At 34.6% G+C, this 26,797-nt stretch overlaps 1 protein-coding gene across 5 annotated transcripts in view; it reads left to right on the top strand.

The window, feature by feature from the left end:
- Nucleotides 1-26,797, top strand: part of PSMD14 (proteasome 26S subunit, non-ATPase 14) — a 48,766-nt gene extending 21,969 nt beyond the window's left edge. For 4 of the 5 annotated variants that reach the window (XM_080621870.1, XM_080621871.1, XM_080621872.1 and 1 more), the window contains 9 exons: nt 1,287-1,358; nt 1,678-1,797; nt 2,782-2,852; nt 3,821-3,971; nt 16,376-16,483; nt 19,911-19,985; nt 22,700-22,825; nt 24,153-24,215; nt 26,394-26,797. In XM_080621870.1, coding sequence (XP_080477996.1) covers nt 1,287-1,358; nt 1,678-1,797; nt 2,782-2,852; nt 3,821-3,971; nt 16,376-16,483; nt 19,911-19,985; nt 22,700-22,825; nt 24,153-24,215; nt 26,394-26,492 — 885 coding nt within the window. In that variant the 3' untranslated portion in view covers nt 26,493-26,797. The remainder of the gene's footprint in view (nt 1-1,286; nt 1,359-1,677; nt 1,798-2,781; nt 2,853-3,820; nt 3,972-16,375; nt 16,484-19,910; nt 19,986-22,699; nt 22,826-24,152; nt 24,216-26,393) is intronic. The other variant, XM_080621874.1, reaches the window with a different exon arrangement.

Raw genomic sequence — 26,797 nt, forward strand, 5'->3', positions numbered from 1 at the left:
GATGTTTTGCTCTATGTTTAAAAGTGAAAGTATGCAGAAAGAACAGTTGCTGTACAAATTTAATATGCTGATTGCTTGCATTCCTGGGGTTATCTTCAGGAGGTGATAGCTTGTGTTGATTGCTGTTTCTGTTTGATGTTGTGTGGATACATGTTGTACTGAATTTTTCCACTTGAAATGAAAAATCAAGAATTTACTCAAAGCTTTTTTTCCCCAATTTCGCTTACGCCTGTGTAATCAAAGTTCGAAGTATTAAAATTTTTTTGTGTAAAAACATTATTTTTTCCTCTTTGATCTTAAGGTTGGAGTATCTTTTTACCGTATTTCATAGTTGTTTTGTTGCCCTTCTAAGTTTATGTCATTTAGTGCAGAAGTAACCTTTTGTCTTTTCAATGGAAATTTGTTGTATGCAACTTGGTAATGAAGTAATGAATGTACTGTTAATTGGCGGTAAGGAGGTATGTTTGTATGAAATTATGTAAGTAAGAGCAATATGTGTCTTGCTTCTCAAGAAAGGGACCTTTAAATTGCTGCCTCCTGTGTTTTTCATTTTCAGCAGTACACAGAACCTGTTTCAACCAATCATTCACACCTGGGACAGTTGTGCTAATTTTTGAATAACTACTCATAAGGCAAAGAGCAAAGTATTTTGTTCACAGCTTTTCCACCTGGGGATCGGAGGTCCGTTTTTTTCTCTTACTGTACCAGTGTATCTGCAAAATACTCCCATAGCCTTTATCTGCAAGTCCTCCTTAGCTGAAAGCTGATGAAGCAAAGGGAAATTGCTGTTTGTGTTGGTGCCAGTTAATCATGCTAGCCCAGCAGCATTTACATTCACACCACTGTAAGAAACACATAGTTAATTGGAGAACTGGCTGTATTTTACAGCTGACGAAGGTTAGCATTGTGGCAAGGCTGAATAATGGAAACTTATCTGACTCTTAGCCTGTATGTCTTGTAGCAGGTTTGTACCTAGTTGTCAGTTTATTTAATTATTTTGATAAGTTTGCTCTTTATATTGGTATTGTTTTGGGTGGGGGGAAAGAGGCAATGATGACTAGGTGACTTGTATTACAAAATAGGCTAGTGAAGGAAGGTGCTGTGAAGAAGCGTTTGAGGCTTGGGTGTGCTGTTTTGTTTTGTTTGCAAGAACTGTATCTAACACACAAAGTCACAGTTACATATGCATTTTCCTGTAAATTTCGTAATATGGAAAAACAAAAGAAAATTATTATAAACTGCAGAACAACAATGGTGTAGAAAATAATTATTTATTCCTTTCATAGGGGCCACCGACAGATGCTCCTGCAGTCGATACGGCGGAACAGGTTTATATCTCTTCGCTTGCACTGCTGAAAGTAAGTGTTCTGTGTGTACTGCGTCTGTGTAAACTGTTGGAGATAGGGCACCTGGCACTTACCCCGCGTTTATGGACTTGTGCTCCTTATGTGCTGGTCAAACTAATTTTTAAAATAAGTTAATGCTGTTTGGAACACTTAGAAAGTAAGAAACTGATTTTAATTACTTCTATTTTATTGGCTTTTTACTATTTTATAGTTCCTTACGGTTTCCAAAAGTGCTACAAGATGCAAATTATCAACAAAGGTTGAAAGAACTTTCTCAAGTCAAACTTGAACCTCCTGTTAAACATGCAGTGTCATTTGGTCTTAATTCCAGATGTTGAAGCATGGCCGTGCTGGTGTCCCTATGGAAGTTATGGGTCTGATGCTCGGGGAATTTGTTGATGATTACACTGTGAGAGTGATTGATGTTTTTGCAATGCCACAGTCGGGAACGGTGAGTTCTTTTCAGCTAGACCTTGGTTACTTTGTTCACTTCTGGGTTTTTTTTTTTTGTATGGTGAATATTTTATAAAAGCTTTTAGTGCTTTACCTCATTCATGCAATCTTAAAGTATAATATACGAGGTGTAATTCGAACGTGTCTAATGGATACAAGTGTTTCAGTAGAAAAAATTGTTTTGTTTTTTTTTTTAGCAAACACTAGTACATAAGTGTGTGTAACAATATATGGAGATATTGTATCTTTATGTATGTATAAATATATTGATATAGCATCACTTATAAGATTTATAAACTGATAACTTGAAGAACTCATACTGTGAGCCAAGGGAAGGATTCAAAATGTAAAAGGTTTGATTAGAAGTGTATCATGCCTTCAGTTGTGATGGTACTATAGATAAACTTCAGACATGCTCTCTTTGAGAGATCTTAGAGTGGTATGTCTCTTAAATAATATTTTTGTGATGTGAAAAGATTATTTGTTTTAATTTTGAGTAAGATATTCATATTATAAAGATATTTTAAAGAGATCATGAACCAATGGGTAAAATTGGAATTTATAATTGAAATTTTTAAATTCTTTTATCCTGGGTTTATTATGTGCATAGTTCAAGTAGAATCTACAAAAAACAGGATCTTGAATAAACCTGTAGAGATACCACAGGCCGAAGTTTGCAGAACAGAAAGAGAAGGAAAAGATGAATTCCTGTGTCTTATTTAATCATGTTTACTCATAGTAGAGATTACTTAAATAGTAATTCAAACTCTTTTTTCAGCATTTTAAAAATCACATTTAAATATATTTATAAAAATTGTATTTTACATTTAAGGGTGTTCTGTCAAGTATTTTTAACGTAGATGGGTTTCCCAACATAGGCAGATGCTTATGAATGGTGTTTAAATTTGTTTGTGGAAAGGAAAAAGTTAAAAATATTGCTTTATGTAGAACTACTATGGTTTTTGTTTGTCTTCTATATCAGGGTGTCAGTGTGGAGGCAGTTGATCCTGTATTTCAAGCAAAAATGTTGGATATGCTGAAACAGACAGGAAGGTAAGTAACCCTAAAGAGGGCTGACAGTTACAAGTAATCCCTGCATGTTGTTTAGAAGGTACAGCTGGCTTCCTTCCCGCAACAGTAGTGATCTAAGGGCTATTAGAAACATTTAAAAAGAAATAATTGGCCCAGAAATCAGGTAAATAGCATAGCATGTAATTCAGTCCACTTTATGTGTTTCAATTGTCAGGAGACTGTTACTCATGTTAAACCTACAGCTTTGATTATTGCACAGAAAGATTAGAATGCTGCTCAGTTTAGTATAGACAGTTACTAGACAGTATCTGCTTACAAGATTGATTTTCTGATTTCTTTTAATTAAGAGAAAGCCCATGAAGTTGTAACATACTTACGAGCAATTTTAATGAAAAGGGGAAATAATTTGGTAAAAGATCATAGTATTTTAATAAATCTTTATTTCACTCCTACCTCTCAACAGTTGTCACCTGCTTGCTCAAATTCTTTAACTGTGGGAAAAACTTCAAAATTAATGTTAGCAAAAAGCTCAGCAGCTGAACAGAACAGTGCAAATTGCTTTTCGACCAAGTTCCTAGTTCTACTGCTGGTTTAATTGATATTTAATCCTTTCCCACCGTTGGTTCCCGTTGTCCATGCCTGAAATGGACTTTCTGCCGTGAAAATTCAACCCTCGATGCCAAGGAGTTAAAGAGTAGATATTTACTCAAGTGCTGAAAGGGTAAAAACTGGTTCAGGAAAGGTGTGGTAACAGGGTGAAAAACTGAAAGCATGATCTACCACTGCTAATGTGCATCCCTTAATGATAGGCCTCTTTTGTCGCACTTATTCATGTTTTCACCATACTATGGTGAGTAATTTAAGTATTTCTAATGATGTTTTTTTCACAGCTCATCCTAATTTATGCCCCGATACATTACTATTTCTTGTGTTACGTGGTTTTGTTTTTAAGAATCTCGATGTCTCTTTTTTTTGTTTGCTTGTTTCAGACCTGAGATGGTAGTTGGTTGGTATCATAGTCACCCTGGCTTTGGCTGTTGGTTGTCTGGTGTAGATATCAATACTCAGCAGAGCTTTGAAGCCTTGTCAGAAAGAGCTGTTGCTGTGGTGGTGGATCCCATTCAGAGTGTAAAAGGAAAGGTATAGTAGGCTTGCTGCCATTTATTTTATTTTATTTTATTTTTAAAGGAGCTTCAGGAAGATTTAATATAGAAGCACTGCAAATATGTGCAAGTTCCTGATTTTTTTCCAAGGCCCATTCTGCATTAAGAAAAAAAAAAAAAATCCTATTGTAAATGAAAAGATAATTTTTAGTTTATTCTGCATCTTATATCAGTAGTCCTTAAATAGACTGGACATCTTCAATATTGTCAGTACACATAACCAGTCATAATCCTCCCTTAATATTTTGCTGTTCAGGTTTCACTCAACATGGATGCAACTGATAATCCAAGTATGCATTGTTTCAGATACTACATTTCAGCCACCAAATCTAAGATCAATTACTAACAGATTGGAATAGGTTCAGCCCCTTATCATGGGCACTAAGAAGGCATTGATTTATAGGCATTGCATATGATGGTTTTATTATCATTTCTATTCCAAATGTTTTGCGAAATAAAACTTTACAGAAGACTTGGTTTCAAGCATTTGAGTTTTTGAGAAGTGTGCAGATGAATGATTAAGTATGTTAAATGATAATGAAAAGAGATTAACTTGCAAAGCATATTGGGTTATAGTTGTCCTTTGTTGAAATCTCTTTTGTTCTTGTTTAGTTCTCTTTTTATTTCTTTCTAGCCCCATATGCCATTTTCCTATTTCCTGCCTCATGACAGCAGGGAGCAGCTCTATTATCACCTTCACAGAGCTGTCTGCAAATGTGAGAGGCAATTCGATTTTGCTCAACCACAGGGAGAGTGGATTAGAAAAACTACAGAACGTACAGAAATTGGCTAGGTGGTTTACTGCTTTAAAATACTGCTGAGGTGTTTTGTTTGAGCATGCACTCCCATTGTATTGTAGAATAATTATTGAAATGCGTCATGGTATGTATGGATGATATTAATATAAATTTATAAATATTTTAAAAGGAAGTGTTCATCTTCTGTAAAGCTGTAGTATCATATTTCCTGTGAGACAGATCATATTAAAACTACCAAACAATTTCACTAAGGATTCCCTTTATTTCATAATAGAATATTCAGAAGCTACAGTTGCATTTTCAGTTGGGTTTTTTCTAATTCTGATTTTCATAGCAAATGGAAATAAAAAATTAATAGCTTCTGGTTGTTTGGAAGCTCTTAGACATCTGAATCAGTTTTGCTCCCTTTTAAATCGCATACTGAGTAGAAAAAAATTTAGGTAGTTTTGAGGGGGTTGCAGGGAGACCAAACAGGAGAATATTTAATTGCTCCTGACTTTTTCTATAACTTTTTTCCTTTTGCTTTTTCTTATTTTGCCACTCTGGTGGAAATGTTGAAACAGGATTCTCTTTAGTTTGTCAAAATACAATTTTCAGGACTACACTAATAATTAATTTAGACCTAAATAGCTATTAAATCCTTTAAGGAGAAAAGCCTCCCAGTAAGTCATACTACTGTTACACCACACTTGGGCACTAAATGCTTTTTATATTTTTTTTAATTATATTTTTTTAGGGTTTTTTTTTTTTTTTTGCTACTATTGTTTGACACAGGTGTCATCTTCGAGGGTCTTTGTTCTCTTCAAGTAAATAATCTTTTGTGTGTTTATTTTGAATGCAAATAAATTTTTGTCCATCTAAACATTTCTTGATTACAGCTCTTATGTCATTGCTGACAGTACTTGAGACAACTGGAAGTCTTGTAATGTTTGTTTTTCGTATGTGTCTAGCTGCTACAGTCAGATTAAATTATAGTCTCAGGTTTCACATTAGAAAAAAGAAAGTTTGCATCTGTCATTTTTCTGGCAAGCACATCCTTAAAAGCTTTGAAATAGAAGGAATCTCCAAATTATGAATTCCACTACTAATTAATTTCATAATTTGGGGAGTGAGATTAGGCTATGGAATATGTATGATTTATGATCCTGGTTGTCAAGATCACCTATATTAAAACCTATTTTGATTTTAAATGAACTGAGAGAACAGATACATTAGAGCACAAGGGGATTTCTTAGGTCAGGTTTGATTGCTTCGTGTGCATGGACGCCTCAGTATGGCCTCCAGTGCCTCTTCGTATGTTAGGCAACTCAAGCCAAGCTGATTTCAGGGAAGTACCTGCTTTTTCTCAGTGCCAACAAAAGCAGAACTGCTTGCAGAGGTAATTTTCCTGGTGCGGTTGCCACTATATTGCTGGGCTTTTGCTCGTGTATGTAGCTATTGAGCCCAAAATCATTCCTCATTATACCTTTTACTAGCATGACTGTCTGGCAAAAAAATTATAGTGAACATGTGGCATAGAAGATTTTAATATGGTGTGTTTTGACTGAGATTAGATGTATTTAAAAACAAATTCCAAAATAACACATTAGCTAATTTTAAACCTGCCTCGGGGCAGGTCCATGCCCGTATAAATTGCTATGGCTTATAGTCAGTGAAGCAGTCATGGTTGTGCTAGTGAAGAATAACCAGGGCAGAGGGTATTTTCATGTGTCAGGAAGTTGAAATGAATTCTGATGAGAAACCTCAGGTTGACTTTGACTGGCTTAAAGCATTAAAAAGCAGTTTGCCCTGTTACTGGTAGAAAGTGAGAACTTAACTTCTTTGTTGGCTGTCCTCATCTGGACACATGTGTTCCAAACACCTAGGGATGATGATGATGATGCATGATTGTAATTTAAAGGTTAGAATACATACAATTCTTATCAGTTAACAAAAAAAAAAAAAAAAGTTACGTCTTACTAAAGCAAATGAGCAAAAATAGTCATATAAAATTCTTATATAAAAAAAAAACCCTACCCCCTCTTATAGATCTGTGGATTAAATGCCAACTGCTTTAATGGCCATTTTAAGACTGTGATATTATTACATAAATATAGTAGGACACATGAAGGACAAGTAGTTCTAATTACTGATCTTATTACTTTCCATACATATTCTTGCACATGCAGTATGCTTTTTCATGACTATGTACCACATATAGCAATTTTTAGGCTAATAATGTACTAGCGGTCTGTAAAATAAACTAAACAGATCAGCGAATTTTAACTGAAGGTCAGTGTTATCAGAACCCAGAGAGAAAAATCTTTGGTTTGTTTTTTTTTGTTTAGCTGTGTGATTTCTGTGAATGAAGTCAAAGCAAAACATGCTGAAATATAGCCAGTGGGGCAACCTGGCTAACTGTTGCTTCATCTTGTACTTACTAATAAACCTTTCTTTTATTCCCTCCAGTGTTCCAGTCTGTGCATTGGAAGTTGTAATTCATATTTAGAATATTCTGCAGAAGCAGTAATTTCATTAAAGATCTGCAGTAAGCTAAATATTGACATTTCATATTTATTTCCCACGTACATTTTGAAATGTCTGTACAGAGAGCTATATACCTTTGCCAAAAGCTAAAAATAATTTTTTTTTTGGACTTTAACTTAACAGCTGTTCCTCACCTCTTAAAGAAAATATAACTACACTAAACTTACTGTAACATAGTATCTTTAACTCCACAGGCAGTAAGAAAAAATGTGGTGGTTTTGGGAGTTTTTTTAACTGCTTTAAAATTTAAATCTTTATTATAAAGGAGTCACCATTTGAACCGATTTGTTTTTCTGAGGCAGTTCACTGGTTTCCCTTGATTAATAATTGCTGGCACAAAGATCAGTAAAATATCCAAATTTGTCACAAGTCCATTTTGTACATCTGAGTGGTTTATTGGAGCTTGTGGTGTTTAGTAGGATATGTAGCGCAATCTCTTATTCGTACAGAAAAATTTAATGTCCATTATACCATAATTTTTTTCTAGCAAGGCACTGTCAGAATTATTTGTAGGAAGATCTGTTGGTTTTGTTTTGCTTTAGGTTGCTGAAGAAAAGACTTGTCTTTGTGGTAATTTTTTATAAATTCTACTTTACACGTTAATCATCTTCTGACTGATTAAACCAAAACTGCTATGCATCTTTATCTTGTGCTTAAACCATACCCTGCCACTTTGATTAAAAGATTTTTACAGTGGTATTTTATCCTTATCTTACCCTCATTCAGAGGATGTAATGAGAAAAAAACATGTATGTTTGGGTAGCCAAGTGAATCAATATTCCAGTTGTAAATGATTTCAGGAGATCATGTATTCCAACTTTGTGGGACTAGTCCACTGCTTTGATAGTGTCAACATAGAGTTCAGACCACCTCACTTAGGATTTTGTCCACTTGAGCCTTGAGATGCAACAGTCTCTTAGAAATACCTATTATATTTTTATTTGATACTTTATTTTTCTTGCGGTTAGTTTGGTTTTGTTGTTGTGTTGGGGTTTTTTTGTGTGAAGTAAGCAGCTCCCATTTCAGTTTATTACAGTGTCCTGCTGCATACACGTAGAAGAACCTTATTCTGTGGTGCAGGTAACCTCTTCTGGAATTGAAGGTTTGGTACTTCATAGATAAGCCAGAATGTGGGCTATAGTCTGAAACCATTTTGTTCAAGCAGTTTCTTTTCAGTGGAAGTTATAAATTGCTTGCTTTTGTTCGATTTATGAGATCTTTAGAATTTTATTCTAAAAGGAGTAACAAATGTGATGAACTTTATAATTTGTTCCTTTACTCGTTTTTAAAGTGTGAAAAAAATATTCTCATGATGCTCCTGGAAGTCCCAAAGAGGGACAGTTACATTGTATGTTTAAAAAAATAAAAAAGGGAGATAAAGTATTACTTGTCCTGAAATAGCTATTGTCTGGCAAGAAAGATGTTTTATCCTTCTTGTACAAAGAGCTGAAGAGAAGAGAGCTTAGTTGAGTTGCTGCTAGAGGTCCATAGCAAAGTTGTGTTTGTCCAAAGCCAAGGTCATCCTGAGAAAGGATGAAGATCACAAATTCCTTTAAGATGTTAACAAAGAAATACATCTTCAAATATTTAAATTTCTGTTTAGAATGGTAAAGCAGTCTACACCTATCATAAAAGTATGGTGGCTCAAATACTGTACTCTGAAATGTAGCGTTCCAGTGTATTTTTAATTCTTACTGTGCTAATGAGATTTTGTCCATTTTTCAAAATGGACAGAATTTAGGTAGGCATAGGATAAAATGCCACTGCAAAATCAGTGGTTGAACAGAGCTTTGTTTTTCATCTGCTGGATGACCAGCTCTGGAGACCTGTTCTGTAAAACACTTCTCTTCCTATTTTTTTGCCCATTGATAATTCCAAATCTAGGTGACAACCTGTGTGTAAGTAGTTGTGTATATGAGCAATATGGTTTTGTTAATACCTGATTTCAGTTTTTAATTCTCCAGTCATTTTGTTGAGTGCTGACCATAAGAATAGTGCTTTGTAAATAGTTTTGAGATCTCCTGCTGCATTTACATTCCAGTGTGGGGAAAGGCAAACAAACTCCTTTTCCAAAACAGGTTTTGTGTTGCAAATCCTCCCAGCTTACAAAGACAAATACGTATGGTGAATGGTTTTATAACTTGACAGTCTAAAAGAGTGAAACCAAAAGCAGACATATTTAACAATTACTACTCTGAATATTGGATTTACCATTTAGCCTCAAGAATATTCTTCAGCTGAACGTCTTACGCTAGTTTTCCGAAAGATGCCGCGTTTTCAGACGTTCAGTCTTATTAGCGATACTACTTTGAACCTGTCCTTTTCCCTTGTTTGTTTGAATTAACCACAGGATTGGAGGCGATGGTGAGTTTTTTAAGAAGACAGGGAAAAAGAGCAGTCCTTGAGATGTGTGGAAAGACTGGTGTCATCCCTGAAATTTGGCATTTAAAATAGCCCATTAAAAATTAAGTTTGTGAGTAGATTTGAGCCACCTAACAATATTTTCTTTAAATACCAATCTCCCCCTCCCACTTCATTTGTCTTAGTAACCTTTATCTTAAATCTTCCTCAGACACAAGTGAATTCAACAGTCATTGAGGTACAGTTTGAAAGTATTAACAAACCAGTAAATTGGCTATTTCGTCGCTATTGCTTTGGAGATGTCTTTTTATTGTGAATTATTATGCAGATAATATTTTACAAGAAAATGTGTTTTAAAACGTGTGTTTTATGTTGGAGTATTTTGTACCTGGAACAACTTTTGTTATTAGAACTGGACGTATTAACTCTTTTGTATTGTAAAGGGAAAATTCTAAAATAGAGAAGATAACTTTACAATATGTAATTTTGGTTAAAATTTCAAGGGTACATTTCTGTACATTTTGTATAATGTCTAGTATATTTAGATACTGTTACAGTACTGTAATATTTCTAAATGGTGACTGAACAGAGCATTTGGTACAGTAACCTGTATATCAGGGGCAGAAACATCCTGACTTGATCTAGGCAAAAAATGAGTTTCAATAGAAGCCTGATTTGGAGAAGAAGGAAGTAAATATGTTTGTGCTCGGTTTGATTACTGTTGGTTCAATAAGGATTGATGCTCTTTTTTTCCTGAAGAATCACATTTATAAGAGATTAATTGCACCTGCAGTACAGTGTTTTCAGTTCAGGATGTGTTTTTCTAAACCTAGGCACAAACTAAGGAGTATTGAACTGGTTTACTACTGCCAGTATACCACTGTTTTGTTACTGTTTTGTTTGAAAATCAGCTTTTTTTTCTTTTTGAATAGATTTGCACAAATTCAGAATAACATTTTGCATATTAGTAATTTTTTCTGGGATACCAAAACTGTTAACATCAGTGCTGCTGTTCTAAAATTTGCAAGGGAACATCCTTTAAACTTGCTGTGATCCAATTAAGTGGTGTATGTTGACCTACCAAAAATTTGCATTGGTTACTTCAGTTCATGCCTTTTCTTAAGACAAAAAAAGTTCCAAGAAGACTTTTTGTTGAAAAGTATTAAATGTTTCATTTCCTTTTGCTGTGGTGGATGTAGAATAGTCCATTTATCTTCATTAAGGCATATAGCTTTAAAACTTGTAGTTTTGCTACTTGGGAGTTATGGATGCATGCACTCACTTGTCAAAATAAATGTATTATACTGTAGTTCTTTCTCCTCCTAGTATGGATATTGAAGTTGTATTGCGGATTTGACCACAAGTAAGCAATTCTCTAAGGATGGAAAAGGAAAATGCACATACTCCTAGGAATATATTTTCCGGAGCTAAAATTGACATTTTATAAATAATTTCCATGTTGCAAACTTCAAACTCACAATCACAGCAATTCAGTGATATGCATTTGGCATGAGTCAGTTTCAGTTCTTAGTGCTTTTCATTGGAAATGGCATAAAAAGTAAGATTTCTTTGAATTTTTTATGTTGTGGGCTTACAGGGGACAGAAGATGTTCTTCACTTGTAGTTGTCTAACAGTGCATGGCAGCATAAATAACGAAATGGTCATAAAGCCAAGCTGCACTTCTCAGGTCACATGTTCCATTTCATTTTTAAAGAATCTAGAAACAAACTAAGCAGTTGATAACAGGTCAGTTGCAGGTGATAAAAGAGATTTTAGATGGGACATTACTTCTTTTGCCACACCTGGCATAACCACATTATATCCTTCACAGAGTTGTCTTTAAGCACTGGTATGTTTGTTCATAAACATATGGCATAAACAATAAAATGCTATTTGAATTCCAGGGACACAATACATTTTTAAAGATAGTCACCATATGTCACAGATTCTTCACTGGAAAAAATATTGATGTTAGAAATGCTTTAAATTTAAACAAAAAAAAAAAGGCTGACTTATTTCTAACTGAAGTTTACCATTGAAATGAGTGGGTCTTGCACAACAGGACTGCTTCTTTCAATATTGTTGGTAGATTTGATATTGGTGGCATTTAAGAATTAAGTCTGTAAAGTGCTCTTGAAATTCTCTCTTTTTTGTGTTTTGTTTTGTGGTTTTTTTTTTTAATACCCCACAAATTTATGAAGACTATTTTAGAAAACGTGTTAATATTTATATGGCATTCACATTCTCAGAAGCAGCTAAAATAAGTCTAGATACTAAGCATCCTAAATTTTAATCAAGCCATTATTTTTAATAGCTATGTACAGACTAGGGAAAGCCAGATTTTTATCTAGTTAGCAATTGAGGCATCCAGTGCTTGTCTTAGATTGTGAATAACTATGTATCATATTCATTATAGCTATCCTCAAATTTATTGAATACACTGCAGATAATTGTAAATTTTGTTTCTAAAAATATATTATGCAGGCTCTCCTGTGGGTTGTTGACCCCAGGGAAATGCTTAAAAAATTGCTGTATAGTTATTGTCTTTTTAGATTATTATGCTTTTTGAAGCTAAGACAGATGTACAAAAAGATGCAGTTTTTATTTTGTATTGGCAGCTTCCAAATATTTAGTATCTATTTCCAAGAGCTGCAATTAGTAAAGCATCCATGGTACTGAAATCCACACATCCCACAAGCTAATTATATTTGCAAGGTCAGATTGAATACATATTTTCAGAAAAATAAAGGGTTATATAAATGTGTCTTCTACTTGGCTGTTATATCACAGTTTGTTGATCTGGAGTATAATGTGTACAATTCACAAATTTGTCTGATAACAGAAAGTGGTGTGTGATTGTGTTTATTTTACTAACCAGTATATTCACAGCAATCACTTCCAAATATCTCTCCAGTAAAGATGTGTTAATTACAAAACAGACAAGGTCTTCTATTATATTAAAGCTACTAACAAGAAGACAGCAGGAATCACACATGTAAATAGCATCATCAACCCCTATTTTAGTCCTCTGTTTTGATCTGTGAGTTGCGCATAGACCAAAGGTGCTATTAAAGACTCAGTATATGAAATAGGCAGCATTATATGAACAAAATTTATTCAACAAGAAAACAGACCTTTAACATGAATTTAACAAGCCTGAGAAATTATAAACTCTCATATGCTGCAGATTCATGCAGTGATAATAAACAAAAAAGGAAAGTAAGAGGTTTCCTTAAGCTAGCCAAACTGCTAATGGTTTTGTTATAAGCTGTCTGCTGTGGAAATGACCTCTGAAAAGTCTGAAGACACTTATACTAGGAAAAATTAAATGGTCAGAGTGGTGAAAGAGTTGCACTGTGGAAGTGAATTTGGAAAAGAAAATCTCTACCTTCGTATTTCTGGAAAATATCCCAATGGCGTAGACTTTTGTGTAACTTTTTAATGTTTTTACAGAAAGGGAATTTAGCATGAAGCTTGGAACCTGTAGTTTTCACTAAAACAGGGCATGCTGCGTTAGGCAATTTAAGTGCAATGAAAGCTTAAAATTTTTGGATGACAAATACTGACTTACAACAAGAATCTAAGTAACTGAGTAGCGTTTTGTGCTGCTTTTAATTAATCCTTGGAAGGCTTTTTTTGTTCAAAATAGTGTGTCTAAAGTTTCCATTGTAGAATGCGGGGTGACCATGTTGCTGTCATCTGATTGCATCATGCTGTACTTCAAAATGCACAAACGTGGAGAGGAAACTTCAGCTTGTACACACCTCCAAGTGCTCACCAGGGCTTTTTTCTTGAATCTTACTGTGGCATAATTAACACCTATTTCACCCATTGCTCATTAGTACACTGGACATTAATGAGTCTATTTATTTTGAGATAATCCTCTAAAACAGGGACTGATCTGTGCTCCCTGTGAAAAAAGCAATTGCATTTCATAAAAATGAATTTGTAGGATTTATTGTTGTATTTATGTTTTTATTGCGTGTTAGCTCTAAATTTAGTCGCCAGGTTGTTGAGCATGTTAGTTTCTTTAAGATGGTTGCTATAGTGATAGCAGCAAATTCCTTTAATCTTAGTGTAGTTAAAGTATTTGGTTACCATTGGTCGTCACAGTGCGACTGAGACGAGAAATATAATTCACACACTTACTTTTTGTACCCCTCTGAGATTGTAGAAATTGCAAATTCATCCATTTTTAAAGCTTAATATTTGTGACTTTAATTTTTCATACCACTTTCTGTTAGATTGATATTTGTTCTACTTAGGAAATACTTGCGTTTCGTTCTTTCAGGAGGACAGATAGAGCGAGCAGTCCTTTTCCACACAGATAGTACCTGAAGCATAACAAAAATTACTTTTAGTCAGAACTAAGATGCTAGAGTAATAATCAGTATCACTCAGAAATATTTTAGCAGCTAGTTCTCATATTTTAATGTGAAATTTATCCAGACATAACCTTGAGAGCACCAACTGCAATGTTGAATTTGCTATCAAACCCAACTTTTTTTGTTATTAATTTTAATGTAATTTTTATGACTCAAGTCATGGCTCAAGTCACAAAACAAATCCATGCTGGACAATGCCATTCATTCTCGGATAAGTTCAACAATATATAGTTGTTGAAAATAAGTTCTGTCAGTTAGACTCAAATCTAGTGACATGGTTGCTAGTAAGTTATAAAGCAGGTCCTTGTGATAATAGTATACTGCCAAGTTCATGTTCCTTGCTCCTCAGGATAAATTTTTACTTGCTTGGATTTTTTTCCCTGTATCTACATAGTTTCTGGAGAACTTGTGATGTGGAATTTTTTTGCTTTGCTTGACTTTTTAATTTATCCTGCCTGTTTGTTGCAATTGGGCATTTCCAGGTGCTCATAAATTAGAGCATCTGGTTAAAATGGAACACAGACAGACACATAGAAAAGCTTGTCAGAAGTGTTTTTGAGATAGAGAAAAATTTACTAGCAATTAAAAAAAAAAAAGAAAAAATACAATTGCTTTGTATGTTACCACAAAAAATGTATAGATATATAGAAACTTTCAGATTTTTTTGAGAATTAAGTTTTCTTCAAATTTAATTCTTTTTTTGTAACATTAGTGTCAGATGGCATGCTGTGGCTGCATATTAAATCTGAACAGTGTTTTGGTTGAAAGAAAAGTCACTGTTAACTCACTTCAATTGGTCACAACCTAACATTTTTAATGAAGAAAATTATTTGGTACATTTTATACATGCAGTTTTAAGATGTGACATATGCAGATGGGTCTGGCCAATCAGCTGAGGGTCTAGGCAATAGCCCTTAGTGGCATTGAGTCAACACAACTGCAGTGGTTGGGTCTCAGAAGTAAATACAACAGGTGATAAGTTATTAGGCTTTTGCAATTTATGCTTGAATAATTTCTTTCGCTATAAACACTTGCCAATTAACCTTACTTCCACATGAATGACTTCAATATTTATATTTTAATCCTACCAAATTGCATGTGTTTAGTTATATTGGTGTAAATGGAGAGGAAAATGCTAGAACAAAGTGGAGGCTAGCTTTCTCTGCTGTCTTTCAGCGTCAGTGATTTGTTTGTTCAACATAAAAAATTTGATTCTTGTCTAATTCCTCAAAATACCAAACCAGCTGTATAAATGCATCTATTAGTGTCCAACCGATAGTATGGAGAGGAAGAGAATAATAGCGATTGTAGAAAAGATGTTAAAATGAGATTTAAAGTATTTGGCTTAATGAACTGGAGTAACTCTTCAAACATATGCAGACAAGATGCCTGCAAACTGTGCCTGTCCTATTTCTGTGGATGCACAAGGCTGTATGTGCACTTGTCCAGTTGAAAGACTGGGCCCTAAGCAAGAAAATTTATCTTACAATTACAGATCTGTAATGGCAGGTACCCAGTAAGGGTGGGTTTGGGTGTATTGTTGGTATGTTCTCAGTTCTGTTTCATTTCACAGGTCTTGGATAGAAGTATGGGTTTTATTGTTTGGGGCCATGAAATCGTATTTCCAGAGATTTTCATGGAAAAATTCAGCACAGGACACAATAAAAAACAGTGATGGTTTTATTTTATTTGCAGTGAAATAACACCGAATACTGCCTACTGTGTACCTTTAAATCATAAATGACCTTGGTTTACTTTTACTCTGTTTTTTACTCCTGAGCATGACACTGACAAGGACTTTTTAATCCATCAGACAGTTTATAGACCCTTTCGTAGTCACAAGAAGCAAAAAGCATCTGACTAGAAGGGAATACATGGGGCAAGTTCCTTGCTGGCTATAATTTTGTTGTCATTTCAAGTATTGTGGTAGTATAATTGATGTGACAGGACTGGGCTTTAGACTTGGTCCCTTAGCTTGTGCTCACTTTCAGTTTTAGTCTCTCTCTGTCATTCAGTTTGATTGGGTAAGATTTAGGTGACAAACATATGCATACCATTGAAGCTTAGAGTAAGCGTACAGAAAAATTCCATGTTATATGATGATATCATGTATATAAAACTTACAGCTCTGTGGAAAAGTTAATAATTGGTGTCACCGTACAATACAAGGTAGTGTACTGTGCTGATAGCATAGCCGGCAGGAGGCTCTTTTTTATTAATATTATAATTTAATGATTTTCTGGATAAAGGCCAAAACCAGATGAGAGTTGATTGTGCCTTGTCCACTGTTACTTGGCATTATTAGTTGCATTTTCTAAAAAGAATTGACTTGACATCTTGTTTTTTACAGGTTGTTATTGATGCCTTCAGACTGATCAATGCTAATATGATGGTCTTGGGACATGAACCAAGACAAACAACTTCAAATCTGGGTCACTTAAACAAGCCGTCTATCCAGGTAAACCTAGTGTTGATAGTCCTGTAAATTGCAAGATTAACTCCACAGTTTTGGGGAAAAGTACCTAAAACCAGTAAGATACAAATTGTTTATTTTTCTGTCTCTAGCATTTTTTCTGCATGCATTTATAATTGATGTGATTCATCAATGGAGTTATATATGTGAAGGGTTTAAAATTGAGCCCTAAATTAGCTACCTAAGTGTGAATGTATGTATAAGTATATACAGCAAAGGTTGAAGTACAGATTTATGGAAATGCAGACTTTTAAAAGTGACAATTGATGTCATGCCATGTGACGCAAGATAGGTACTGGTTTCAGTGCTGCAGTTTAAAATTGTTGCTTATTAACGTCTCGGCTTTTCTAAAGGTAAATTACTCTGAAGCAAATTATGGAAAAAGTTCCCTCATCATTAATAACCTTGTCTTTCTACTGTATGCTTATGGTTGTTCTTGCTTAATATGTAATCTAGATTTAACCTCGTATTTTGTCTTAAATAATTACTCTCTGATTTTTACATAGTGCAGTAATTTGCTGAAAACATGGTAGAGTAGGGGCTTCATTGGGTAAATAGGATGTTTGATCAGCTTCAACTGTAATGTTTCTTTTGAGTATGTTGTCTTACATTTCTTTACAAGCATTTGTGAAACTTAAATATTCAAAATTTGGTTTCTGAAGTTTCCTTTCACTAGTAAGACAAAAATGTTGGTCTTCAACAAAGGAAATCGTTACTTTGAGAAATAGCTTCTGTCCTGAAGCACAGTATCCTCTGGAATGATTAATGCTTTTATCTGTGTCATTCTTCTGCCTCAATGTTGGAATTTTTTTTCCTGTTTTCTCTCCAGAAAACTTTTTTTTCATACTAAAATGCATGTGTACTTGAAACTGTGAAGCCCAGTTCCTGCTCTTTTGATCCATTACTTGAACAATAAAAGTAATATTTCTTAGATAAGTAGCTAAGAAAAAAACCCTGCACTAGTCATAGTAGAACTGAAATAAGGGCTAAATGTCTGCTGTAATAGAGTCATCTTTTGGGAGTAACTAAATCACCATACCCCTGTCTTACAAAAGATCAGTTGTTTTTATTTCTAATGCATTGAAACCCTTTACTATTTATAAAAATGCTAGCCAAAAAAATCAGATAGTTAAAGAGTGTCTGCTTCAGGAGGTGGTTGTGTTTTACTTTTTATTTTTGAATCCGTAAAAACTGCAAACTATCATGAGTATGATATGACATGCTCTTGATTGGATATAGGCAAGCCCGTCCTTGCATGTTTAAGGGCTTTTCTAACTGGGCTTCTCTGGACTGTGTGTAATGATCTCCTTTGTAAACTGCTGTAGTATTGTTTTAACTTCATTATTTTAAGATCACTGTTGCTACAACATGACATATTTTGCCCATGCGATTTTTGGGTTTCTGTTGTTAGAGTGGGTATTTTTTTGTTTGTGTAGGGTTTTTTTCAATTTGGCAGTGTTAAGCTTAAAAATCACAGTTTAGAATGAAACTCTGTTCTTAAATCTGTAAGGGCTCTTGCAGTTTTGTTTTGCTTTTATTCTAAGGTTATGAATAAAATTCTGACCCAGTTGGGGTCAGCAGCAAACTTAATACTGATTTCAGCTGAGCTAGAAGCAGGGATTTTAAGACATTAATTAAAATCTCAGGAATAAGAACAGTACATGGTTTGACTTCATGCCTTTTTCTTTTTTTTGGGTTTTTGAGGTTTTTTTGTTTGTGTGGGGTTTTTTGTTTGGTTGGTTTTTGGTTTGGGGCGATTTTTTGGGTTTCCTTATCAACAGTTTTATTACTTGCTCTTTGTGTGTGTGATTTGAAAGGCTTTTTGGAATAATGTTTTTCATTTGAAAAGAAAAACAAACCATGAAGAACAAGCTTTGCTTTAAAGTGTTCTGTGGGCTTTCATTTAACCTGTTGCAGTGGCTAAACTACAACTACTCTTCAGGCTTGAAGTGGAATAGTTGCTTACCTTTTGCATTTGTCCACTGTTTTAAGGAGTGGTTTCAGAAGAGGAGACAGAAGAGGGAGGATAGTTGGGGAAGACAAAGATGTTTGTCTCAAATTTTAGGAATTGTGGAAAACTCCCTAAATATCTACAACTGAGTTTAATCACAAACCCCAGAACCTCATATACAATCATTTTGAGTGGGATAAGAAGATGGCAGTGGAACTACTTACTGCTAATAGTTTCAGCCATAAATTACTTTATTGATGATAAACTCTGTATTTTACAATTTTAAGTACAGTCAGTGACACAAGTAATGGTAATCTGGAACTGCTGGTTCTCATAAATGTAACCCTTAAAGTAGCTTTGTATCTTTGTATATGTGCCTGCAAAAGAAATCTGTTTAAAATGTATGAGAACATTTTCAGCTTTCATACAGATAACTTTGGAATGCTGAAATATTAAGTTGCATAAGATGCAAATACACATTCATTCTGTATAGCTCTAAAGAATATTTTTAAACATAAATAGGTGCAATTATTTAAATATAAACAATATTTATCACTAATTCTGCGTATTTGATGTATGATTTATCATCTCGTTTCTAAACATATACTTCATGTGGAAAATTTTATATGAAAAATGAACAGTTTTAGGTGTGATGATTTACTACAGAATTTTCTTAACCTGCCATGTCCCCCAAATATTAATCCAACTCACCCTGAAGTCATAAATGCTAATAATAAATTATGTAATGCACATGAGCAAAATAGAAGATACGCATATAGGTGCCACTTAACCTAATCTCAGTCAGTCAGATTGTGATGTACAAGTTTAAGAGTTTAAGGCCAAATTTACAAAGGGCATAATTATAGTGAGAGAGGTTTTGGTGGGGTTTTTTTATTATTTTTTTTTTAATTGAAAGTTCAAAAATAGAAGTAGCTTTAACATTCAAGGTTAATGTGATGCACATAATCTAACCAATACCTGACATGTTTAATCACCATTTCAGGTACTCTTTGTTATTGTACCTTAGAGAATTAAGTTGGGAATATTGGCAATTGTCATAAATAGATAGCCATCATTCCTTTGTTTGTAAAAGAAGGCCTTATTTTAGTAGAAGTGATAACCAAATTTATTGATAGAGGAAGGATTTGAGAGAAATATGTTTGTGCATATGTATCGGTCAAATGTTTGCAGGCAGTTACCACTTTTTCCTATGATAGTTGTTACTGTGTGAAAAAATATGTGGTTTAGAAATAGAAAGTATAACTGTCAGAGACTGACAAGAGAAATAGGAACAGGTATATTTACTTAATACCTACTTATAGTCTCTGTGTATTTATTTCTTTGTGGGTTTTTTTAAGTGATGTTTGAAGATGGCTGTATTTAAATTAACTCTTCCCTTCTAATATTTCTTCATTTCAGTGGGGATAATTTTTTGTGTAAACTTTCCCCTGAATTTTACAGGCACTAATTCATGGACTAAACAGACATTACTATTCCATCACCATCAACTACAGGAAGAATGAACTGGAACAGAAGGTAATTGTTTTAGCTTTTATTCAGAGGACAAAGAACACTATGCACACTATATATTTAAGATTTGCGGCAAAATTCTGGTTTCAACTGCTGATATTTTTCAGTAGGTGTTTTAACTCCTGGAGTGGATGTCTTCTCTTCCAAAAACACGTGTAGTCATGATGATGAAACCTTCCAAAACCACATTCTAAACTTTCCTATAAATAGTTTGACAACATTTTTGTCCCTGTGTTTTATGGAAAGTTCTTGTACTGTTCTCCGTACTTAACAGGTTTGTGCAGAGTTTCAAGCTGAAAGACATACTAGCTGCCTTAGGTTTTCACAGGCTAGGATTCCTGAAGCTAGAAGACCATATTTTATAAAATGGAATTGTATAACCAAGGAATCTCAGGTTTTAATTGTCTTTAATCACTTCAACAGAAGGTGCTTCCAGTTGGCATGAATAGAGCTCCCCAAGACTTCACCGAGCATCAGGAAGTGGTGATGCCCTGCATCTACAGAAAAAATACTGTGCAGTTAGTGACAGCAAATAGTGTCAGTTACTTTTGTATCAGACTTTCTCGATTACAAGTAAAATACAGGTTGACAGTCTCAACCAAGAAAGCAAACAGAAAAAAGCTTACTTATGGAAGTTAATTCTTGATGAGCCAGATTCTGTCCTCAATTATGCCTGTGTATGTTCATGGCTTTGTAAGGGCTGTAAACTGATAGCTGGACTGGTAAGTTGGAGTTCATGGTGAAATAGTCAGAATAGTTTTCTTAGTTCGACTTTTAGAGGGTTAGAAGTAATAAGAAAACTCAAGTTTGAACAATTAAGGAGTATCCATGCAAGTCAGGGAGTTGAAAAGAATTTGTGAAATGCATAACCCTTTTTATGGACCTTGCAGTTAATGAAAATAGTAGCTGATTCAACAAAAACAGCTCTCTCGGGAAATGTCAGTGAAGCTTACAGAGGTTACTGTTTCTGTTCAGATACAAGAGTGGCCAATCCAGGCTTTCTCGAGTTCCAAGTGTGCATTTTCTTTAATGGCTTTACATATGTAAGTTTTATTACCTTTGCAAGTAGGAGCATAATCTTGACCGAGTTAGGAAAGCTTTAATGTGTGAGGCAGCAACTATCTCCACACATCTTTCATAAGGCAGGTTCATATATATCTCAAAACCCCCTCATGGTGGTGGTGATCTGTTAGCTCCATCTGTAGTAAGAGTACACGCCTCATGTATTAGATGAGGAGCCCATCACGCCAAACCATAATTATAAAACCCAGATAGCCTAGCTAAACTGTCCATATGCAGTTTGCCTACAACTCCTTCTGTCACTAACTGAGATCTTGCTAATACAAATTATGACACAAACTTTCAACTTGGTTCATATGTTCCAAAGCCAGGTTTCTTTGGGAACTGTGTATAGGATGTAACAGGCACTTTTATTCAGGTGGTAGCAATTACAGGGTTTATGGGCTCTCAAAGATGGCTATAGTAAATATTTGCAGATTGAAGGAAAGCTGAAACTGCTTGCTGAAAGGGTCCTCCCTACAGTCCTCAACTGTGCAGAAGAGTCACAAAATATGCTTTCTCTATTGATGAAAATTATGAAATTGCCTTGGTAGCTATTCCTTCACTCTTTAAAGAATAACATCAGAGTGTCAAGTAAAACGTTTCAGATATTTCTGATAGTCCCCACGTTTATCACCCTCAAAACTCAGCATCACTTTATCATGTTGTTTTTAGGGCTATTTACTTTATATGAGGACAAATATATGCAAGTCATGCTTTGGTTGCTTTTGAAGTTCACTTCTTCACAACTGTGGCAGCTGCTTGCATGTAGTTCAGGATAATCAGTGAAGCCTAAATAACTACTTCATGCATTTAATCCAAGCATTAAAATATTTTCCAACTTTGTCATAGTCCAGGAGCTTCAGCCATTCCTTATTTGGCAGTTAAAACCCTTCTGTTAGCTCTCCTACAATGCAGTTGTGCATTCTCAACTACAGAATAAATAAATAAACCCAACCAAAAAAAAAAACACCACAGAACAACCCAGAAGAAAAACCTGAGTATTCCTGTCAAAGGTAGTGTGGCCCTGGTTTCCATGTCTCATTTTCATATTTAGGGTTCAAGGAGTTTGATCTTTAAAAACTTATGCAAAATCTCTCATCTGCGCTATCAGAATCATAGAATCATAGAATAGTTAGGGTTGGAAAGGGACCTTAAGATCATCTAGTTCCAGCACCCCTGCCACACACCACTCACTAAGCCATGTCACCCAAGGTTTTGTCCAACCCGGCCTTGAACACTGCCAGGGATGTCATTCACAGCTTCCTTGGGCAACCCATTCCAGTGCCTCACCACCCTAACAGTAAAGAACTTCTTCCTTATATCCAATCTAAACTTCCCTTGTTAACGTTTTAACCCGTTACCCCTTGTCCTATCACTGCAGTCCCTAATGAAGAATCCCTCCCCAGCATCCTTATAGGCCTCCTTCAGGCACTGAAAGGCTGCTATGAAGTCTCCACGCAGCCTTCTCTTCTCCAGGCTGAACAGCCTCAATATTCTCAGCCTGTCTAGCTGACTATTGTATTTCCTGTGTTTAAACATTGTAAGATGAATGATTTTTATTATGCCTACTATTAGGAACCTAGTTTTTCTGTCCAAGATCTTCATAGTATTATGAATGTATTTTACGATGAATGCTCTAAAGAGATTTTGTTTTGCAGATGTTGCTAAATTTGCATAAGAAGAGTTGGATGGAAGGTTTGACACTTCAGGACTACAGTGAACATTGCAAACTCAATGAAACAGTAGTGAAGGAAATGTTAGAATTAGCTAAGAATTATAACAAGGTACTCATATCCCATAATGAAAGTATAACTGTAGCTGTGTTTATGAAGTGAAGAAATTCATTACTTAATATCAGAAGTAAGAAGTTGATTATCACAAGCTTTGTTCAGAATAACTTGTGAAAGGACTAGACATAAGAACAAAACAACTGTGGCAGGAACTCTTTTGGACCTTGGTGGGATTTTGATTTTTATAATCTGTTTTCAGCAAAGAGTTTCTTGGGTTTTGATTAAATTAGGCACACATGTGGCTTTAACGGCCTTGTGGAGACTGTGTTTCTTATTGATCAACTATGTATAGTTTCTATGTGAAGTTGCCTGTTAGCTCTTCAGCCTTTGCCATCTGACTTTTTGCCTTGAACTAGCAAAGAATTTAATTACATGTTTTGCTTTGAAATGTGAGTCATTACATCAATTTTGTGTTTTTACTTAGTGAAGAGAATGTAAGATCATTGTAGATGAAAATAAACGGTTGGTTGTGTTCTTCATTCCCTCGGTAAAGAACTACTGGACCAGTGTAGCAGAATAAAGGTTATTTATCTGTGCATTCCAGTAGATAGATACTAAGTATTTAGAACGCGTTCTAGACCTCAGTTCAAAGTTCTTTTTAGACAACAAAATTTGTATTGGTGTTGTAAGAAAGAGGAATCAGTTATCTGTACTGTTTTAATACTGGCAGTCACATTTAGAAATATCTTTAATAAATACTAGATCCCAACAAGCACTCTGAGTAGTAAGCCTGTGCTATTTTATTTTAATTTCCTGAAACTCCTAAAAACTAGAATTCAATATTCCATTTACTAGATAAGTTAGTGCATTTACTTTATAAAGACACTGTGTTTGAAGGCAGCAGAACATTATAAAAATGTATTAAAATAAGTAACTTTAAACAGTATAAGGATTTATTGAGATCAAGTCTCCAGTAAGTGAAACAATTTAGATAATGTTATTTAGGTTGTGCTTTTCTAGTTTATCTTCAACTATCTTTAACTAGTGATACTGCACATTTAAAATTTTTGCTTAAAAACAGGTTTGTGAATATCTGACAATAAAAGCGTTCATGAGTATTTGCCTTGATCTTTTGCACTAGCACTTAGTAATTAAAACCACGTCTGCTGAAAAGCTGAAGTACCTTTCCTTTTGACTTTCTGCAATGTGTTGTCGTTTGATTTTTTTTTTTTCCTTGTTGGTTTTTTTGGGGGGTTGGCTTTTTTTTTTTGTTTGTTTGGTTTGTTTTTTTTTTAGGAGAACTGTATTTTGAGAGTCTTATGGCTTGGGGAAAAAGTAAATGAAATCTGAAACACTGACCTTTTCTGTGTTTCTTTCACAGGCTGTTGAAGAAGAAGATAAGATGACACCTGAACAGCTGGCAATAAAAAATGTTGGCAAGCAGGTGAGGTGTGATGAATTAGAGTGAGGTGGAATGATATGCTTCGTTCATTCTAAATATTAATTTTTTTACATGTGCGTAGGTGATTTTAGTTCTATGTGCAAGATATTCTCAATGCTCCAAATAATTTCTTTTTGTCGAAGACTGTTGTTTAAGGAACAAGGCTTTTGACAGAATATCTGCAAGTTGTTCTACATGTGCTTGTATTACATGCTGAGGAGCAGTGGTGAAATTTGGTAGGGTAGTTTTTCTTTTTGCCTGCCTTTTTTTTTTTTTTCACTTCTTTCCAAGAAGAGGCATAAAGATATCCAGGTCTCTATCAGAAAGGCCAAAGGTATGGAGACTAAAAAAATAGTAGTAATCGAGAAAAGGTGGGAGTGTTGTTCATGCATTATGATGGCTGAAGAACCGACTTATCCCTGTCTTCAGTTCATGAACGCACTGTCGGTGTTCAGCTCCAATATGCAAGTGAGCTGCATTTCTTTGTATTGCTGTTGAAGGAAAAATGTTTAGGACCATAGCTGGAACTGAAAATACACACTCAATTCGTTCTGTCCCTTTGCAGTTTTTGGGAGTGTAATGTCCTTGTAGAAAACTTGACAGAAAACTATTTCTCCATTTGTTTTGAACATAAAGGTTGTGGAAATGTGCTTTGGTGGGCAAGAGGAGAGCAAAGCAAGTTTGTAAGAGGTGTTCAAGTTCCAGAAGGGCAATGGAAACAAGAAATGGCTTTAAAAATATGCAATGTGTCCTTAAAGAACCAGTACTTATTGTATTGCTAGTAGCAGTAGAATTTAAAAGATTCTGGATTGCTCTTATGTGTCAGCTTCTAGCAGCAATGTCATAACACATCTGCACTATTGTGCAGTCACTTGTGTATTTCTGTATCATTCAGAACAATGGAGTTTATGCCCACCTACACATACATAAATATATGTATAAAATAAAACATTTAAGAGGAGTTGTATTTTAAGGGTTATGATGTCATCTCAAACAGAACTTGAGCTCCACTAGTTCTTTAAATCACTATGCATAGGTGAAAAAAAAGAAAAAATATTTCCATAGAGTTCATTAAAAAGAAATTTTTTTTCCTGATAAAATTAAGTCTTTAAATTACAAAATTGTTCAGTTAAGTAATTCCATTTGGGTTTTTTATGCAGCTTGTCTAAAAAGCTTTGCAAACAAACAGCTGCTCACAATAGGGATTTTATGTTATTAAGCTGCATAATTTGCTAGGAACATAGAGAATACTGAAGAACTGTATGATCTTTGAAAATTAGTTATTTAAGAAGGACAACTTACACAGATTTTTCTAGTGCACTTTTATGTGAATTTAAATAGGTTCATTAGATTTTGACAGTAATTCTTTTTTTAAAATTTCAAATTCCCACATGATTGTCTTCCATATTTTAATTTTTATACACACAAGAATGCTACAGTAATACTTCAGTAAAGTTTAAAGATGGGGTTTTAATGTGCCTGATAATTTTGCAGTATTTGGAGATTAATTTCTTAATCTGAATTCCGAAACTGAAGAAGTGCATGAGCATGGGTTTTGACCAGAAATAATCCTATTGTTCTATGCAGATGCCCACAAATGCCCACATCAATTGAGTAATAGTGTGTGGGGATGTGTATTTTCAGAGCACTGCTCAAGCTTAACATTCAGGTTTTCAGAACATTTGAACATAGCTTTGTGCTTTTTAAAAAAAAAAAAAAAAAATGTTATGGGTATAAATATGCTAATTTTCTTGCAGTCAACTATTCGAAGACTGTGTTAGATCATGCTAGAGTCTTTACAGGATTAAAACACCCATTTGTACAACCATCTCAAAACAAATCGAAGTGTTTCGGAACTGAGATTAAAATATTGGCCTTAGTGAGATGTATAGTAAGTTCTACATATTGTGTGTCATCCTAAAAAATCACAGCTGTCATGGTTACTCTTCAGATGCTGGGTAGGAATTTACTTCCTAAACCTATTCTCAACTTAGTATGGACTAATAAAACCTTACTCATGGAAATTCAGTAATTTGCTAGGTCTTGTTTGAATGGAACATTTTAGGAGCTTTACTGGCCTGTGTTCCTTAACTCACAGTCATCTTAAATAGACCTGAAGTAAATGAAGTCTTTCAGAGATGTCTTTCAGTCGTTTCTCTCATGGCCTCCTTTGTATTTCAGGACCCCAAACGTCATTTAGAAGAGCACGTGGATGTGCTGATGACCTCAAACATTGTCCAGTGTTTAGCTGCTATGTTGGATACAGTTGTATTTAAATAACCGATTTACTGTTTGTGATGCTTTCTGTGTATATTTGTTTATTGTTTCTAATACTCACAAAACAGAGACTGTTGAGGCTATATTTGATGGAAGAGACATCTGACTTCATTTGCAATGTAAGTGCAGCACTATAACACCTTTCAGTCTCTAATTGTGCAGTTGCTCCAGTTTCTTCGGTTTCTTTATGTCAGGGTCTTTACAGATTTGAAAGTATTCAAGAACACAACGTGGGCAAAAATGTATTACATTTTCATTTAAAATTTGGGGGAAAAAACAGTAGTACATATATATTTTGATTGTTGCAA

The sequence above is a fragment of the Psittacula echo genome, assembly GCF_963264785.1.
Source record: "Psittacula echo genome assembly, chromosome: 6".
Taxonomy (NCBI): domain Eukaryota; kingdom Metazoa; phylum Chordata; class Aves; order Psittaciformes; family Psittacidae; genus Psittacula; species Psittacula echo.